Below are 20,528 nucleotides of genomic sequence, written 5' to 3'. Positions count from 1 at the left end.
AATTTAATAGAAAAATAAAATAAGTTAGCAGAGAAAAAAAAGGGTAATTAACCCTTCTTGACAATTTGGCCTAGAACTAGACTTAAATAAGATATGATTTACCCTCAGAAGATAATTTCATCACCTGGAATAGTTAATGTTGTATCAAACTGCTCTATAATGTATTTAAATTGGTTTTGGCATTGTTTCTGATATTAGGACAAGTAAATATGCAGGTTTCTAAAATCTCATTCAGTTTTTCAACAAACATTTATTAGCAACCTATGATGTTCCAGGTACTAGGTATTTAAGATATCAGGGAAACAAAATAGACAAAGATCCCAGCCTTAAGGGAACTTAAAGCCTATCAGAGGGAGACATAACATATATGATGTATGAGAAGATGAGCAGATCTGTGGGATAAATAAAGGAAGAGTAAAGTGTGAGGTCTGGAGGCTTTAGGGGAAGGTTGAAGGTTTACACAAAGTACTAGGTAAGCATAGTTGACCACGTGACATTTGAGTTCAGCTTTGAAGGTGGGGAGGTATTTAGCTATGCAGATAGCCGGGGGAAGAGCATTCTAAGCAAAGGAAGCAACAGTGCAAAAGCCCTGAGGAGGAACTGCCTGTGCAGAGAGAGTGAAGGGGAGAGTACTCAAATAAGAAAGGGGGTAGAGAGAGAAGAGGGAATGGATCCATTGCATGGGCGTGGGTTTTCTTAGATTTGCAGCCATTGGAAGGTTTTGAGCAGAAGAGTGAAATAATCTGATCTATGGATATCTTAATGGTATCCCTCTGGCTGCTGTGTTGAGAACAGACTGTACAGGTAGTAGTGGAAGCAGAGACTAGTCAAGAGCTTATTACACTAATCATGTCAGAAACGATGTTAGCCCAGATGGAGGCAGATGAAGTGGCGATTCTGGTTATTTTCCCAAGGGGAAGTCTACAGGAATTCCTGGTAGGTGGCATGCAGGGGTGAACAAGAACAGCTGAAAATTGCTACAAAGGCTTTGTCATGAGGACATGGAAGGCTAGAAGTGCCATTACTGAGTATCTGGGTTGTAAGAGAGTACAATAAGAGTTTAGGTTTGAAAATTTTAAGTTTTTGATGTCCATTCAATATCAAGTAAGAGTAATATGTAAGAATTTTGAGGTACAGATTTAAGAAGGTGTGGATTAGAACTATATATTTGGAAGTCATCAGCAAATGGATGGTATTTAAGTCCTTGACTTGGATGAGATCACTCAGGGAGTTAGTGCAGATGGAGAAAATAGAAATTGTCTTAAGAGCTGATCCATGGGGCACTCTAACATCAGGAGACTAGGAACAAGCATAGGGACTGAGATGGAGTGAGGAAGAAGGAAAGAGAGGAGAGGGTGTCATTCTAGAAGCCCTATGAGGAAAGAATATCAAGAAGGAGGGAGTGATGCACTAGGTAAAAAACTGCTGGTAGGTCAGGTAAGAGAAGTATTAAAAGCAGTTTTGGTGAAATGCTTGGCACAAACCTGAGAGAAAGAAGATAAGAAATGGATGCATAGAGAGAAATGGGGCAGTTGCTGGGAGGCATATGGGATCAACATGTTTGGAAGCTGATGGCAATGACCCACAAAGATGGGGAAATGGATGCTGAAGGAGAAAGGATATGATCTCTTCACAAGTAGGGAGTGGACACAAGAACAGTTCATCTATTGTGAAAAGGGGGAAGGTAGAGTATTTGAATAAAGATGCTGGCAGGTGAGCACATGTGTGGGAATGTATAGAGTTTTCATCAGACCACTTCAGTTTTGACAAAGCAAGAGAGGAGTAAAAATTTGAGCATGGAAGCATGGGAGTGATCATAAAGTTTGACAGTGGAATTTACCTTACAACATAATTTTACCTTGCAATGGTAAGAGAGAGAGAGGATATAGAGGCAGAGGTTAGACGGAATATGGCTGCCAAACAAAGATAGTACACGTAATGCAAGATAGCAAGTGAAGAGAGACGAGGCTGAAAAGGGGCCACATTCTGACATGTGAGTACCTACTCCCCAGGGAGAATTCACAGTTGAATTTGATATGGTGATTCTGTGTTAAAAATGGCACCCAATGAATCCTACCTCTATGCTTCTGCATCCTTTACAATACATCTTTGTTATTTGCTATAAAGTCTATTTCCCCCCTCTTGTTGTTGTTTTGTGAATTGCTTTGACCAATAAAATGTAGACGTGGTGTCTGAGACATCCAGGGCCAGGTCCTGAGGCCCTATTGCTCTGCTGTCAGAGAAGCCAGGCACCATGAGAAGTCCAAGCTACCCTGCTGGAGAAAGACCACGTGGGGAGAAGAGCCCGAGAACAGTGCTTTCCTAGAAAAACTTCTGCTATGATGGAAATGCTATACATCATCCAATGTGTCAGCCACCAGCCACATATAACTATTGAGAACTTGAAATGTGACATAGAAGCTAAATGGTTAATTTTTTAAATTTTTGAACAATATAATTTTCTATGTAAACTAGAGGCCCAATACATGAAGATACGTGCAAGAATGGGCCTTCCTTCCCCTGGCTGCTGGCACTGCCTTCGCTCTGGCCGGAGCAGCCTTTCTGCTCCGGCCTAGAGCCGCCTTTCAGCCTTCCCACGCTGCCCAGAAGCCCCGAGCGGCTGGGGTGGTGCAGAACGCCCCGGGCGGCTTGGCGCCTGCGTATGCAAATTAACCTGCCCTCTTTGTTGGGTTAATTTGCATACCCACTCCTGATTTGCTGGTGGGCATCGTGAAGGTATGGCCAATTAGCATGTTACTCTCTTATTAGGTAGACTAGAAGCCTGCTGCACAAAATTTGTGCACGGGGGTGTGTGTCACTCAGCCCAGCCTGCACCCTCTCTAATCCAGGACTGCTGGCTCCCAACCACTGGCCTACCTGCCTGATTGCTCCTAACTGTTTCTGCCTGCCAGCCTGATCACCCCCTAACCACACCCCTGCCAGCCTGATCTATGCCTAACTGCATTCCTGCTGACCTGATTGCCCCTAACTGCCCTCCCCTGCTGGCCTGGTAGCCCCTAACTGCTCTCTGCTGCTGGCCTGGTTGCCCCCAACTGCCCTCCCCTGCAGGCCTGGTCCCCCCATCTGCCCTCCCCTGTAGGACCAGTCACCCCCAAATGCCCTTCCTTGCAGGCTTGGTCCCCACCAACTGCCCTCCCCTGCAGGCCTGGTCACCCCCAACTGCCCTCCCCTGCAGGCCTGGTCGCCCCCAACTGCCCTAACTGTCCTCCCCTGCAGGCCTGGCCCCTCCCAACTACACTCCCCTTTTGGCCCGGTCACCCCTAACTTCCCTCCCTTGCCAGCCTGGTCACCTCTAACTGCCCTCCCCTGCCAGCCTGATTGCCTCTATCTGCCCTCCCCTGCCAGCCTGGTCACCCCCAACTGCCCTCCCCTGCTGGCCTGGTCACCCCTAACTGCCCTCCCCCGCAGGCCTGATCACCCCAACTGCCCTTCCTTGCAGGCCATCTTGTGTCAGCCATCTTGTGTCCACATGGGGGTGGTCATCTTTGAGCACATGGGGGCGGCCATCTCGTGTGTTGGAGTGATGGTCAATTTGCATATTACCTCTTTATTATATAGATAGCCACATGTGGATAGTGTTTACCATATTGGACAGTGCAGCCCTAGAGGAAAGAGGCCACATGAAGAGAATTGAGGTGTCCCACTGTCTGCCAGCACCAAGGCACCAGCTACGTGAGGCCGCCAGCCCTCGGGGAATCTCTGCAGCCAACACCATGCGGAACAAAGAGAAGCTGTCCCTGGTGAGCACTGCTCAAATTCCTGACCTACAGAATCATGAGCAAGAAGATTGTGGTAAGCCATCAAATTCGATGTAGTTTGTCATGTAGAAATACATAATTAACACAGACATGGCGGCTACACGCTCCTGCCATTATATGAGGACCTGTGCAGGGTAGCCCTCTGGCTTTTCGTAGGTGACAGTGACACCTAATGCCAGGTGCTTTTCCATTCAGACTATGACAGTGTTATTCCACAGAAAGGTTGACTGCACCTAGGCGCCAGCTGAAGAAAGTAAGATGCTTGAAGCAGAATGTGCTGGAGGAAACCGTCTTCATTTGTTAAGCACCAGGGTCTTCATGTGCAGGCTTCTCCTGAGATGACTATGATACAGTGAAGTTTATAACAAGGAAGTCTGGGCCCAGCCACTGGATTTGAATGTCTCTTCTTTGGCCTCAACAGAATCTATAAATCCAGATCCCTCCTATTCCCTGTAAGATACCCTACACTTGTTTCCTGCCCCCCCACACCCCCCCTCCCAAAGACATAGATTGGCATAACTGTTGGCCATAAGGCATTATAGCCAAGTTAAGGCCAGAGATGTTGGCTGAGCAGAGCAGGGTAGAGAAATGATAGTTTACAGCAGCTGTTGAAATAATGCCTCTTATAGAATCACTGGTTTCTCTCCTTCAGCCCTCCCCTTTCCACTGTGGCCCTGACTCAACACTGTATAGATCCCCTCAATATTCCCGGTCACTTGCAATTTATACTGCTTGCCTCTGCTTCCTTTGACTCCCCCAATGCTGCATTAATTATAGTTTCAGGATCCAGGAGGGCTCTTAAATCATTGATGAGAGGGATCATTATACATAAGAGGAATTTTTCATGACTGACCATCACCATTTTTATTTCTAAATATAAATAAGCTGACCTTTGCAGATTTTCTTAGGTCTGCTCTATTGTGATGAGGATGTACGCTTGGGGAACTGATGAGAAATGGTAATTGCACCAACTTACCAGGTGAAAAAATATTAAAGTACTACTCTGCATGATACCTGAGAGTTTGCCAACATGGCACATTATATACTGTAGATATACCAAGGTAAGAGATTATTGAGAAAAAGACATTTTTAAAAATTTTGTTCAAAGATTTGTCTACATTGCAGTTTGTGAAATAAAATACTGGATAGATTTGAAATTCCTTGTAGACTGCTAAAAACTCCCCGCCATTTTAGGACCACTCTAGGGGTCAGACCCCCTGGTTGTGTGACCCCTCCACTCCTGTGTGCAGGAGATGTGAGCTTTATTCTCCATCTGGCATCAGGCACAGGAGCCATGGCTGAACTTGGGAGCTGTGGGTTGAGAAGCAAAATGGAATTCTCATCTGGGCAGTTCAGATGTAGAAGCCAAGGAACTGAGAGAGAGTGGAAAACAAACAAACAAAAAAATGAGGCCAAATTGAAAGTGTTAGCAACAGAAATCAGGCAAAATCAAATTTGGAGAGACTGCCAGGAGTAGCCAGGTACTTGGAGATCAGGGGACACATCTGATTTTCTCGCTATTATACCTTCAATCCTGGTATAGTGATGGCACAAAGGAGGAGCTCAGGAAATGGTTGTTAAATGAATCTATGAGAAGCTCATGGTTGAGCCTTGAGGGAATGTTTAGGGCCAAGTCAAAGCCAAACTGTGGATTAGACCAAGTTTTACTTTGTTCCATCAAGTCCCTCTGTCAAAGTAGAATTAGGTACTTTTCAGACTTAAAATGTTATCTCTACTTGTAGAGTATAAGACTGTGGTAGCATATTAGAGAGTTAGGAGAAGATGGCTTCTGCTGAATTCGAACAAGAAAAAAGAGAGGGAGGAGAGAGACATGTACTGAACATTTTCCATCACCATGTACTGTGCCAAGTACGTCACATATATTATTTGATTTAATTCTCACAATAAGATTTTGTGGTAGGTACAACTATTGTCCAATTTTACCAATAAAGAAACTGCAGCACAGAATGTTTACTAGTAAGTAACTTGCTCAAGTTTATATGGCTTTTAAACCACTCTCTATGCTAGGACTAAGATTCAAACCCAGGCCTGTCTGACTTCAGAGCAGGGGTCTCAGCATTTACCCAGTGTTCTTCTTAACTTGCTCAGCAATAAGAATTATTTGCAGTGCTTGTTAAAAATATGAGTTCCAGCACCCGAATCTAGAACTAACTAGATCAGGTTCTTGATTTGGTATTTTTAACAGGTACCACAAATGACTTGTTTTTTTAAGCAGGTTTGAAGAATACTGCCTGACACTGTATGTGGCTGGTAGACATACCATTACAAAAAGTATTGGTTAGAACGTCATTTCACTCATCAATGGAAGAAATTCAGATGCTTTCAACCTTTGTTTCTTTTTATTTTACTTGATCGATTTCTTACAGAGAGGAAGGGAGAGGGAGAGAGAGTTAGAAACATCAATGAGAGAGAAACATCCATCAGCTGCCTCCTGCACACCCCCTACTGGGGATGTGCCCACAACCAAGGTATATGCCCTTGACCAGAATTGAACCTGGGATCCTTCAGTCCGCAGGCCAATGCTCTATCCACTGAGCCAAACCGGTTAGGGCTGCTTTCAACATTTGAATAATTTTCTTCATAAAAATTCTTAGAAACCATCTATAATAATAAAGGCATAATATGCAAATTGACCGAATGGCTGAACAGTGGAACGACTGTGCAGATGAAGCCAGGGCTGTGAGGGCCGAGGCAACTGGGGCTGCGAAGGCCTACTCTTGTGTGAATTTTGTGCATCGGGCCTCTAGTAGTGCATATAATTTGTGCTTGTAAGAGAACTGCATTTAAAAAGAAGAATACTGTGGCAATATAAACTCCTCCAGTAATAGACAGAAGGTGAATACCATTTGTAAAAGAAACAAAATTTTACTGATTTGTTAAAAGGGTGTTTAAAAGAGGAGCTATAAATAGTTTGAATTTCAATTAATGTTTCATAACATAAAAGAGTGGTTAATCTATAAAAGAAAAAAACATTAAGGCTAATTGGATTTCTTAAATCTGAAAAGCCTACAGGGAAAGGTTTTCCTTGATTAAAAAATTTAAACTCATTTTATAGCATACATTTTGCTCAGGGTTAGGGAAGGGTAATTAACTTCCCATGGAAGATTCACTAATTACCACTAGAGCAAAATCAGGTTCAACAAGCCCTGAACTCGGAAGAAATGCAAAAGTATTTATCAGGTGCAGTGGAATCTAACTCTGTAAGTACTAGGATGAGCTGTTTAATATGTATGCCTAGATTCCCCATTTTAAGTTTGGTCCCACAGATTTCTTGATTTTTTTTCATGAATAATTAATTTGCTACCTTAAGTTTTAAAATTACAAAAGCCAATAAGTACAAAGAAACTTTATCCTGGAAACTTGGATTTTACACAAATATTTAAAAATATAGTCTGTAGTTTTAATTAATTAATGTTCATTAGGTAGATTGATTTAGTGATTTAGTGCTGCATTGCTGAAAAATTCAATATTTTGTAGTTTCAAAAACCTCAAAACACTTTATAAACATGATCTTGAAACTTTATATTCACAGTGAAGAGTATTACTTTTTAAGAATTATATTCTCTGGAATATATATGTGTATATATTGGCTAATTGCTACAAATAGCTTTTGACAAAACATATTTTGTAACATATTGCATGCGTAAGTGCCTGCAGCACAATTTAAGTCAATCTTAGTGATTTGAAAGCGACAAATCGCTAGTTTATATGCTCCTTGCAATCTATTTTCTGTAAGGATGGAGATAAAATTTTGAAAAGGGGCTTTTACCATTTTTTGTCCTGTAGTGGGGGGAAAGGGAGAAGTACGGGCAGGGTTGGAATTCAGGGAAAGAACTTCATATGCCAAAGCACCAGACTGCGATGATTAACCATTCTGATTAGTGACTCAAGAGGACAGCTTCACTGGGGGCCTGCGAGTGAAAATGTTGACTGAGAGAGGAGACCCCCGATTTGAGGGGGACATCCCCAACGACATGGAAACAGGCCAGGTCTTACATTTTTAGTAACCTTTGTTAAAGGCTTCTGCCTATGGGGATTAAAGAGAAGGAGATGAGTCACAGTTTGAAGGCAAAGTGCACTGGAGAAATCTGGAGGCACGTAGAGATTTGGAGATAATAAGGGAAAAAGTCTGGAGCAGGTCAGTTGGATCAAGGATTAACAAGAGAGCAGCGGAGAGCCTCAGGAATTCAGGGAAGGAAACGCCTTAGGCAGCCAGGTGGGATGAAAACAGAGCTAGGTCTTCAAGGGGGTTTCCAAGGAGGAACTCTGTTTCTACCTGGGCAGTAGTCTCCAGAGAGTGTCATGGGAGCCAAGGTCATTTAGTAAATCACAGCTCATCACCTAGGAAAGCCAGGGACACGACAGAAAAATGGGCCTGTCCGGAAAGAGGAAACATTACAGCAACTGCAATTGACAGCGCCTGTTCAATGGAAACATTTAAATAGCATTTTCATGGTACCACCGTGTCTCAGACTTTGATCCCAGTCACTAGCTCTACTCCATGAGCATTTGGGCACATGAGGTAGGAAGGCTTACACTGGCAGCTGTCTGGTCCCGGGTGGGCCAGGACCTGGTCCTGCACGTTCGGCTAGCCTCTGCTGCCGTCACTTGTGGTTCATAAGTATCAGGTCTGTTCTTAGCTCAGTCAGGGGCTGGAGGCCTCTTCCCACCCATGACTCATCTGAACTCTAGCAGGTATTCCATTCTTCCAGACCGGGGTGTCCACCCTGAAGTCTATATTACAGGACATGTCATCAGAGCTACAGAAGCCCCCCACCTTGACCATTGCAAACTCGGTAATTCTGACTCTTCAGAGCCCTGCAGGGCATCTGGGGAAGGGGAGTCAAGAAAACAAGAGCCTTAACATCCACCTTTATCCACCCCTTTTATTTCTAATGATAACAAACACAAACAATATATTCTTTTCTGAGATACATTTTAATAAATAATTGTTTTCTAGAATTGACATGTTTTATTACACGTTAATCTTGTTAACATGAACCTGCAAAAATGCTGATTTTATTTCTCACAGCCTATGAGAAAAGCCCACATTCCACAGACAGAGAAATTAAGCAAATTACTTGTGTATGCAATATAATTAGCTTTGAGAAATGGGAAAAAGGCCACTAAAACTATCATGCTCTTATAGTAGAAATGGTTGACTAATAATAAAATTTGTAGTCGTTGTCTTATCTATTATTGCCTTTGAAAGGAAACAGAGAATTAGTATAAATAAAATTCAGAGAATAAATAAGCTATAAGCACTAAAAAAATAGGTGGATAAATGACTTTGAATCTATAATTTCACTTTCAAGAACCAACTATGCATATCCTATACAGTTATATAATCAATTATACATGTTCTCAAAAGGTGGGCAGTGCGCTGGATAATGCAATTTCACTCTCAAATAATAATAAAAAAAAGCTTCATTATTAACTTTCCCATATACTAACAAAAACTGAAGTTGTGTGAATTACCTAACCCAATTTCTCAGACTTTAAATGAAAAAGATATTAAATATTTTTAAAAGAACACATAAATAACTCAAGTACAATGAGATAGCATTCTAAAATGTAAAATCCTAATGTAAATCCAATTAATGTCCTTTGTAGATGAAAAAAGTTGCAAAATATGCAATTATAGCAAACCCATTCAGTAACAATGTAACTAATAAATATATTTTAGTTCACATATTGGCTCAATATATTATCAGTTTATTGGATGCCTTATTATATGCAGACAGTGTGCTAATTACTAGGTCCAGTAATGAGGAATGTACGTCCCTATTCCTAAGAGTTTCCAATTTAATGAGGAAGACAGACATGTAAAGAAATATTTACACAATCATGATACTCAGAGAACTGTACTACTCTCATTACTCCAGCAACCTTGTTACCCTTGGAACCAAATTCATAATTTGTTGAGCTAGACAGTTATGGTTGGGAATGTGGTAAAAAATATTGAAATGAATAAAGCTACATGACTCATAAAGTTTTTATAATAATGTCACTGTTTTATGGAAATATACTCTATCCAACTGGTTACCAGCACAGATGAATCTCCTAACTTAGATTGTTATCACCATAAGGCTGGTCTTAATTAATTTGCAAGTAAATTGTCCTCATTAACCACCCAGGATGTGGCTGCTTTGGTTTCTTTTTTTTGTACACTTTTTAGAGTCTTGTTTTAGATGTGTTTTTAAAATTCTGAAAACCATATCCAATGACAAATGATTTAAAGACATTAAAATTTGACTTTAGAATTCCTCTCCCAGAAAATGTTTGTGATTATGTTAATAAGAGTAGAAGGAAGGAGTGAGGGAGGAAGAGAGAGAGAGAGAGAGAGAGAGAGAGAGAGAGAGAGAGAGAGAGAGAGAGAGAAAGAGAGAGAGAGAGAGAGAGAGAGAGAAAGAGAGAGAGAGAGAGAGAGAGAGAGAGAGAGAGAGAGAGAAGCTCCAACTCAAATTGGATTAATAGGATCTACAGAGATGCCTGAATTATCAAGAGTTTCTGCAATGCTGGTCAGGTGCAACCCACCAAATAGAGGCAATTATACAAGGAGAAGCATGCCATCCTGGCCATTGTGGCAGGTTTTGAAGTGCTAAACATTTAAATAAGAAGGAAAATGAGGCTTTGATCTTAGAGAAGTGGGACACTTATGGAGTCAGCAACCTAAAACCAAGGGCTGGAAATTATTACAAGGAGGCAGAATTGCTTTTAATGTTAGGAAGAACTTTCCAATAGAACTGCTCAAAAATGGAGGTGGTGAGCTCTTTACCACTGAAAACACTGACTTAGAAATTTTTAAAAAATCATCATTCAAGGATGTTTTAAAATTTAGAGGGGCTTTCTATAACAGGTGGAAAGCTGTATTAGATGCTAAGGTTATTTTGGTTATTTTGAAGTTTCAATATGGTTTAGAATAGTTGTCTTTTGATGTAATAACACCATCCTCTGATTATATCCCCTATTTAGATATTAAATTTGATTAAGCATAGTGCCATCAAATATTATTTATAAATACATCTACATTTTTAAGATATAAAGATTTCTCTTAAAGCACACAATCTTTAATAAGAATCACTACATTTAAATATATAGATATATTAGCAGCAAAATAAGAACAATAATTCAGGTACTGGTCTTTCAGTTTCTATTTATATAAAACAAATGTGCACCTATGGTAGGCAGAAGGAAAAATCCTTATTAGCAGCTTACTATAATGTCAGCACCATTTGCAGACTTTTTCCTGAGTAATTAAAGAACACAGAACAAATTTTCTTTCATAGGAATGCTCTTGAAATGATGTAGTTTTAAGACTCAAATCCTATTTAAATCTTAAGTATGCAGAACCATTGAAATCGTTACAAAACTCCTGAATAAATTGGAGGAGAAAGCAAGTAGTCACATGTCAGAAAACTATTAAGATAAAAAGGTGTATGTAAATAGAATGTAGAAATCTTTGGTTGCGCATTCCCGTGTAGGAATTTATTGGACTAATTGTGTGCCACATGCCTCAGTCTTCCATCGTTTGTCTTGTTATAGATATGGCTTTATAATTTGGAGTAAAGTTTTTTCTTATGTTGAACAGAAATCTGCTTCCCTACAAATTCTAGCCTGTGTTCTTAGGTTGCCCTCTAGAGCTGCCTATTGGAGCCATTTTTGAGTCTTACAAATTCTATTCTAAATATGAGAAAATATATTCCAAACACTGGATCCAACTAAACTGAGAATGGTGATCTAAAAGTAACATTATATAGTCAACAATATATTTAATCATTACATTATATTTATTGCTTCCATATCTCAAAATGCAAACAAATGCTTCCCTATATACTTGATTCCAATTCCCAAATCGTGTAACTTGAACTGGGTACACTGAACATATACTCAATTGCTCTTCTTGGTATCTGGGGAAAATGTTGCAGGACGTGGTGATAAAGACCTCTTTCCATCCCCAGACTAGAGTTGAGTGTTATGGGAATGTAGTTAATTTTGATTATTCTAATATTCTTCATATGCTCCATCTCCCAGGCAACCGATGAACAAAAGGTGCTCCACATTTTAAATCAAGTTTGAAGATCACTCTAGGAATATCCATTAACTTTGAATTTACTTCAAAAAAATGTTAAATGCAATCTTCTTTATATTAGCAATGCCATATACCTACTTTCAATTTTAGAAGATATTACAATATCAGCATTTTTGTGTGTGTGCATAATCCAAATGTAGTGGAGCAAGAGAAATTGATAAAGGATTAAAAATGCTAAATAGAGTTCTTCCACAAGATTGAAAGCAATCTGGATAATGAGCACAATCATTCTGTCTCTTACACTGCGGCAGTGGCTGAAGAATGATAATGAAAGAAAATCAGACTTGGAGGAAAAAAAATACTTAAAAAGAGGTCACTGATAAAAGAATATTATTCCCTCTTCCCTAATCTTATAGGCAGAAAAAATAGTTCCTTCTGGGGGTACTGAATAGAAAAGAGATCATTGAAACTTGCACATCAGAGATCCAGAATGGAGAGTGAGATCTGAATTTATATATATATGGTTCTTGGACAGTGAAGCCACAGTGATTGACAAGATCAGAAAAATATAACCAGTTTAGTCACTGACCATGTGTCTGTGTGGTTGGGTTCTTGAGGATTTTTGAACACACAGAACCAGCGCAGATAGATCAAATTAAAGTGCTATCATATAAGAAGGCACAAAATTAGAACAGCATCAACTACTAACAGGGACAAGCCTAGCACAGGTTACAATGGTGCCAAGGAAAAGGAACAGTAAAGGAAGAGTTTGGGGATTTGTGACTAGAGAGAGTGCTTTTCTGGCAGATATAAAAGATGAAGAGCACTCAGGCACAGATGTAAAGGGATGGCAATAAGGAAAAATGATTAAGTAACCTGCAGTAATTATAGAAATTAAGGTAGGAAGTCTTATGCATTAGAAAATATATTATACCAAATGCAGAGGGAGCCACCCAGGCCTGGATTACAAGGCTATTTCCAGAAACGTTACCATTAATCAATGGGCAATGAGAAGAGTGATAGAGTTCAGTGAATCCACATACATATAGGCCACCCACTGTTATGGCCTGAATTCAGTTCCAAAGCCAGAGACAGAGAGAGAGAGAGAGAGAGAGAGAGAGAGAGAGAGAGAGAGAGAGAAAGGGTGGAGCTAACTAAGGTAGGCAGGGAGGAAGGCCACCAATTCTACAGAATGCTTCCTATCTGATTAGGGCCGGACTTTGTAATTGCATGATAATGTGTTCTAATATGCTATTGTATTTTGAAAAATACATTTGAACTTATGATTGTATACATTTATATGGTAAAATAAAAGAACCTTCACTTAGGTATATTTCCACTTTGGAACATACTCCTAAAGAATATGTACATTTACAACAGATTAACATTTACTACAGAGTATGGGAACTACATTTGAGAAATCCAATCTACACATTGCCTGAGATGTAAATAGGGGGTCTTAAAACCTAAAATGCTTCTATCTTTTAAACTGATTAAAGAAACATATCCTTTTGCAAAACCAGAATCATCCTAGCTGAGAACAAGGATGATTAATACTTTTCCACTGTTTGGGTTAAAGGTGATTGAACATCTAAACAGATGTTGGTAGTGAATACTGCTATCAATACCAACATTTTCTAAATTTAAATTTTGTCCTAAATTTAGAAAATAATTCACTATGAATAATTTACTAAAGTAATAAACCAACATGGTGCTTTACACTTGGATATCATCACAGGCAACTCATATGGTACTAATTTAAATGCTGAAATTCCTATTTGCAACACAAAGTTGGACATTTAATAGTTTAAGGAATACAACGACAATGATTCACTTAGCCAGAGGTCCTCAATTATGTTGGAACCTGGCAATGATACTGAAAAAGTATCTCAGCATTTCCATCCAAGAATCCGAGAACTTCACTCAAATGGGTTACATGTTAAGTAAGCTCAGGTCAGTGTAACTTAGAACTAATAATTAAATCAAGAATGTTAATTTACTAAGCTTGAGCCAGAAAATAAGGGAGCTATTATACTGCAAGATATCCAAGCCAACTAACACCGAGAACTAATAGGAACAGCAATTTTAAAAACATTTCAGTAACTGCTGGTAGCATTATGAAAGTATAATATGGTACATTATGCTCTTAATGAGGAGTTGAGTCATAAGTTGAATTATAAAAAATGTTCATGTTTAGTGTACAGTTTAGGATGCTGGGGTAACACATTGCATTTTAGAAAAATTTCTGACCAAATAATGGTGAAAGAAAAAAGTTCTTAAAAGAAGCTAACTATGATCAGAAAGGATAGGAATTCAATAACTCTTAAACCTGTAGTAACAGGGTAGGATTCTCACCTTTTATTTTTCACTTCATAAAATATAGTGTACATAATTCATTTTTACTACCTAAAGAGATTTCTCCCATTTACATAGTACAAATCTGTGAACTTTGATTTGTTTTTACTATTTGATTTGTTTTTGTATTTCACTGTTAAAAATTAAAACATTCAAGCCTATGAGTTTTATTTACAGAAGGAAATACAAGTATTCTGGATTCTCCAAGATTAAATTATATTCAGTATAATTTTTGGTAAAATGCATTTTATATTTTAAGTTTCTGGGAACTGCTAATTCTTACATAGTGTACATTCATAGTAATTCTCTAATATAAGGTAAATTTTAATTTAAGATGTAAAGACCTTTTCTACCAACTGTTATTTAACAAACCTCCCCTAGGTTTCTAGAACCGGAATAGTTTTACAATGTCTAGGCACACACTACTTTTAGAAATGATTAGAAAGCCAGGGGTCCCGGTATTTGTTAAACTGAATCACCTGGCAGTAAAATTCGGTTAAGGCTCTTGGCATTGGTGACACTTCCTCCCACTCGGACCTGCTGCTGTGGTAGACCTGCACTTCATCTGTGATTTCATCGGGGGCGTAATCACCACCTAATATGTAAATTTTATCTTCAATTCCAACTGCACCTGCATTAAAGCCTGCACATTCAAAAGATCCTTCACCCTTCCAGACACAAGTATCTGGACAAAAACTATAGACCTTATAGGTGGAAAGGTCACATATATACAGCGTGCAGTTTACCGGGACAGCTTTGATGAGTGTGGCATGAAAAAACTGCCCAAACTCTGCTACTAATTCCGACCACTGATCAGTTGTAGCGTTGTATCTAAAAAAGCAATCAAGTGATGGGTTAAAGGCATCTGTAATCTCTACCTCTGATCCAAGAACATAAATTACACTTTGGCATGCACTTGCTTCGGGGTAGTAGATGCCCCTGGGCAACGGGCTAACAGACATCCATTCTCTGGAAAGAGGGTTGTAAGATTCAACATCTAAGAGGCTTTTAATGTCCTGAGATCCCGTAGTCTTTCCACCTATGACAAACAATCTATTGAGAGCCATAACCGATGTATGCATGGTTCTTGGTGTTTTCATAGTCGATACTGGGAAGAAATCATTTTTGACTGGACAATAGCACCAGGTTTGATCAGTGGCGTCATGATATGACTCTGCAATATGAAGCCGAACTGTTCTACAACACGGCCCCTTGCAACCACCGGTCAAGAATATTTTTTCTCCGTAACTTGCCAGACTAGATCCGGGCAAATCGATCAGGTGTGATTGTGGCAGTATTTTCCACGAATCGGTTTTAATATTATAGCAAAATGTGTGTTGATTTTCGCCATTTTCCTCAGTTTTGTGAACAAATATGTATTTTTCAGTTGTGGATGGTCGCGCATCAGGGAAAAGCCCACCAGAACCTTGCACACACTTAACTGCATCCATGACTATGTCAAAGCAGTTGGTGTTTTTGAGTAAACACTCTTCACTGAGCAGACAGTCTTGAAGTGTCTCCTCAGGTAATTGATGTAATCTTACTTTTTTAATCAAATAAGGCAGATGCTTTTGCCTCGCTTCTAAGTTATATTTAGTCCAATTAAGGACAACTTTCAGTACCGTTTCTTCTTCAGGAACATCTAATTCATCCGATTCCAGACATTTCTGCACTACTCCAAAATTCATCTCTAAGAAATCACTGGATTTAAATAACAAGGAAAAGTGATGCTGTACAAAGTATAATGCATGATCAAACAAACGGGGTGAGCCGTAGCTATCTGATATAGATAATAACTGTAAACAATTGACAATATTAATACTTTTTATTAAGAAGTCACTGCAGGCTTTGGATAGGAAGGGAACTTGGAGAAACGATGACACCTGGAAGAACATTTCCACGTTATCACCTGTGATCTTTGCTTTTCCAGTATAGGCGTAATCAAGAAAGGCTTTTACCGCTTCAGAGGACAAATTGGTAATGGTAACACTCCCACCATCTCTTTCTTTCATGTTTACTTCAAACATAGCCCTGCAAAAATAAAGAACATAGAAGAAGTACACAGAAATAATCTATTCCATGAAAATTTTCAGTATTACCTTGAAAAGATTTCCTTCACCCTTAAGTTGATTTAAAATATATTTATAACATATATTTCAAAGCATCCTAATAAATTAGTTTAAAGTCTTGAATAGATACATACAATACTATTTATCTACAAAACATATGTATTACATAATTCCCACATTGCAAAATATTCATTATAACTGAGCTATAGCAACTATTCCAAAGAAGGCTATAAAAAGATTCAAATTTTGTACGCTGATTTGATGTTCTTATGTATTATTCATAAAATCTCTCTCTTATGGCTGAATTTATTTATTTATGGGTTGGTTAATTAGTACCAACTCTGCAGGTAATAACTAAAATTATTTAAGGTACATAATGCTTCTGCACTCAGTATTTAAAAGTCTCTTTCAAATGAATTTTTGATTTGGCAGTACTGAGACCTATGAAAATGGAATACAGTGAGTTATCAGATGCTGCAAGTGCATCTGTCTGTGTGGGGGAATCCACCAAATAAGATAAACACACATTTCATATGGCACTTTAGGAAAAAGGGAAAGTGATTTCAAAAAATGAAACAGCAACCACGTCCCACACCTACAGTCACCTATCTAATAAATGGTAGAGCTGGGATTTAGATTTAGGGCATGAGTATTATGAGGCCAAGTGCTGCAGCACTGTACCATACAGCTTCCTCTGATGAAGAGGTGACATGAGGATAAGGGGGCAGAAAAGAACTACTTGGAAGAAAAACTGGATTAGGATAGAGGGGAAGAGACTGGTGGAACCTGAGAGTGACAGAGCATAAGAACAGTTAGGGTTCCAGGGAAGTATAAAGAAAAATAACAGAAGTTATCTGAGGACACATATGTAATACCTTAATCAATAAAGAAATTTAAAAAAAAAAAGAAGTTATCTGAGAAAATAACTGAAAACAAAACAAAACAAAACAAAAAAACAGAAGGAAACATGCAGTGTAGTTAGGCAAACAGCTAATAAAAGTTGTATTTTTTGTCTTAAATCTTACTCTTTCATTGTTTGTTTATAAGAGATTTAAACCCTGTTAACTTCAAATAAAAATTGCTTGAAACTTGAACATAATGTAAAAAACTGCAATGAGGACTTAAGTTTACTGCAGAGTGACTAGGACGGCTGAAGTCCAGGATGCCACCAAGAGGCCTCACAGGGTCATGGGTTTGACCCCAACCCTTGCAGAATTCCCAATGTAAACAGTGGGTTCTTACAGTGCCATGACTAGGACACTCCTTGTAAGATGATCTACATGGGAACCAACTTATATTCAGAAGGTTTCCAAAACTGGAACAAGCTGGGTCCCCTTCAGAAATGCTTCTGGAGGAACTTCTCACTAGTATAGTGAGAGGTTCCAGAGAGGAGAAATCTTGAAATCCTCTGGGTTGGAGTCCCTCTCTTCCTGATAATACATTGATACAATCAATACGTGACTGAAATGTGGTTCAGATGCCTCATTTTCTTTGAACTTTGCTTTCATTTTGGATGAATCTGTTCTTTCCTCTTTTTCTAAAGGACACAGTGCAGGGATCCCCTAAATAAAATGACTGTAGATGAAAACAATTTTCCCATGAACATTTTAAGGGACTAATGTTCTATAAAATATCACAAAAGATAGTCCTAAATTTTCATACTCAAAAATAATTAGTTAATCTAGGCTCTAATGAGCTCTTTTCAAGAAATAAAAATTACTGTTGCATGCTCCTGTGGTGGAAAATTGAGGAGAGTTTAAAAAGCTAACTTAATTATCCATATCATAAAATCTGAGGCATACACAAAGTAAAGTACCTGAAAAAGTCGCTGCACGCTGCTAACACACAACGATGACATGGGATTATTTCATCTTTCATGATTATTTGGAAATCATAAAAGACATTTTGTTCTCTAAAATTCTGTAGTACACTCAAGATTTTCTGTCCATGATCTTCTGACACAAGTAAGTTGTTTGTTTTCTCAGATGGAATTCCATTACATGAGCTTCGTTGACTGAAATCATATGAATTATCCATATCCAATTTCTATTTGGACTTAGAACTGAAATGAAAAAAAAATCACTGAAGTAGAGTTCTAATAAAATTTTCAGATCAAAATTTGCCCACTTATCAATTATAAAAAATGCTCACTAAGAACAATGACAAAATAGTAGTCCTTGTTCTAAACATGTTTTCATGACACTTAAAAATAAATTCCTTTTAAATTTGTATAAATGTGCTCACTGGAATAAAAAGTTAATAATTAAGGGATAAAGTTCAAGATATATAAGTGTGTTCAGTAGCACAATTTATAAATTGTATAAATAGCTTATATAGGATCTTACTACATGACTAGTCTTGTTTTATGTAAGAGCCATTATTTATATAGTAATCATTTGGGTATATACCCTCTCCCTGCCCACTCATTTTCTTCTGGTAACGAAGCAGATGTTAAATATTGATTTTGATTCTGACACAAATAAGTTGTTTGATTCTGACACAAGTAAGCAGAATTCCCAATGTAAACAGTGGGTTCTTACAGTCAAGACCAAGACACTCCTTGCAGCTATATGCCTTTTGACTTTTAAAAGACAACTGATGGGGCGAGGGGGGGGGGTTTGGGGTGGTGGAATCTGTGTTAAATTGTATTAACTAATTATGGCCTTTACTAAGTAAGAAAAAGGCAAGCATTGATCCAAGTTGGCTTATTTGAAAGCAGAAAGAAACAACAAATAACTTTATTTTAAAGGCCTTTTAAACAGGAGGTCAGAAATCTTGGATAGTTGAAGACCAGATAATTGTGACTGTCCCAAACTGCACACTCAGTTCTAAGCATGAAAGTGGACACCACCAAAAGCAAGGAAGTAGGGAACAGAAAGGAAAAGATGACTAGGAATGAGAGTAGGCAAAAAAATATAGAACCTCGATTTCTTAGGACATTTCTGTTTTGGTTATCTACTGCTTTGCAAATCACCCCAAAATTGAGTGGCTTGAGACAAAAATTTGTAATCTCTTATGGTTCTGTGGGATTAGCTGAAGCTTCTTGCTTGGGGGTTTTCATATGGTTAAAGTCAGACGGCAGCTCTGGCTGAAGTCATCTTGTTACTGGAAAGGGATCTAGCCCTTGGTGGGTCTCCTAGGACCCACCAGTAGTGTGTGGGTTCTTGACTTAGTGCAGGAAAAATTTCACAACATGAGACCAGGTGACTCTGAGGGAACATTTTTTGAAGCTGGGACAGTAAAACAAGAAAGGGCTTTGCATAGAAGCAGCAGCAGGAGAGCCTAGGCTGGGCTGCCTTAGCTCTCTGGGAAGGCAGAGAAGAGGGGGCCTTGGGAACAGGTTCAGGGGTTAGCCTGGGAGGAGCTGCTGCTGCCCATTGCTCCCCTGGTTGCAAGTCTCACGGGGTCCTTTAGGGTTTAGGAGATGCATGCCTGTGGGGGAACAAGAGAGGGAAGAAGGGAAGGGGATGGCGGGGCTGCTCCCCACAGGGAATGCCCAAGCTGGGTCCTTTGCCTGGAGGCGTTTCTCTTTCTCTTGTGGGTGGGAATCTTAGTGGAGGTCTCAGGGAAGGGTTTCAGCAGATTACTCTCAGTTTTCTAGGTGTGCTCCTTCAGGGTCATGGTCTCCACTGATTGGTCAGTGTCAGGGCAGGGGGTCCTTAGTCATTGCAGCTGGGCCTGGTGTTGCCCACCAGGTTTTCCTGCTTTTCTGGACCTGGAGCTGAAATACAACTGAGGCCTAATGTTATCTCTAGAGTGGTGACTTTCTGTATCTGCTGTCAATTGCTCTGCCAATTTGTTCAGCTCTCTGTCTGTTTCCCTGTTCCACTTGTCCTGGCTTACTGGCCTGTCTCAATCTGAAGGCCTGACTGGGTCAGAGGTCCAATATGGCTTTTTCATTCACATTTCTGATGCTTCAAATGGATTGCTAGAACACATGGGGTTCCCCCCCCCCACCCCCCACCACCCCAAGATCTCTCCATGTGGCTAGTTTATACTTCCCTATATGTGGTATTTGGACTTCTCAGCACCAAGCTGGTCCTCCCAGAGGGGATGTTTCTAGCCTAGGTGGAAACCAGACACTAGAGAAGTAGTCTGAATGGTCCTACAGCATCAAAGCTCCATTCGAGGACTGAGACAATCTACTGCTGCAGACAGGAACAATGAGCCATGTTTAGCTCTCCAATTACTTAAAATAATAATAAAAAAAAAGTTTCTTAGTTGCTCTAGTGATATTTTAAGTGATCAGTAGCCATATATACTGGTAATGTG

At 39.3% G+C, this 20,528-nt stretch overlaps 1 protein-coding gene across 2 annotated transcripts in view; it reads right to left on the bottom strand.

Annotated features, from left to right (window-relative positions):
- Positions 1-10,815: 10,815 nt before the first annotated feature.
- The window catches only part of KBTBD3 (kelch repeat and BTB domain containing 3), a 29,813-nt gene continuing 20,100 nt past the window's right edge, over positions 10,816-20,528 (bottom strand). For both annotated transcript variants that reach the window (XM_079789255.1, XM_079789256.1), the window contains exons 2-3: positions 18,073-18,318; positions 10,816-16,218 (exon numbers count right to left, since the gene is read on the bottom strand). In XM_079789255.1, the coding sequence (XP_079645381.1) occupies positions 14,616-16,218; positions 18,073-18,293 (1,824 nt within the window). In that variant the 5' untranslated portion in view covers positions 18,294-18,318 and the 3' untranslated portion in view covers positions 10,816-14,615. The remainder of the gene's footprint in view (positions 16,219-18,072; positions 18,319-20,528) is intronic.

This window comes from Cnephaeus nilssonii, assembly GCF_951640355.1.
Source record: "Cnephaeus nilssonii genome assembly, chromosome: 13".
NCBI lineage: Eukaryota > Metazoa > Chordata > Mammalia > Chiroptera > Vespertilionidae > Cnephaeus > Cnephaeus nilssonii.
The sequence above is the reverse complement of the archived record's forward strand: the minus strand, read 5'-3'. Positions and strand labels throughout refer to the sequence as shown.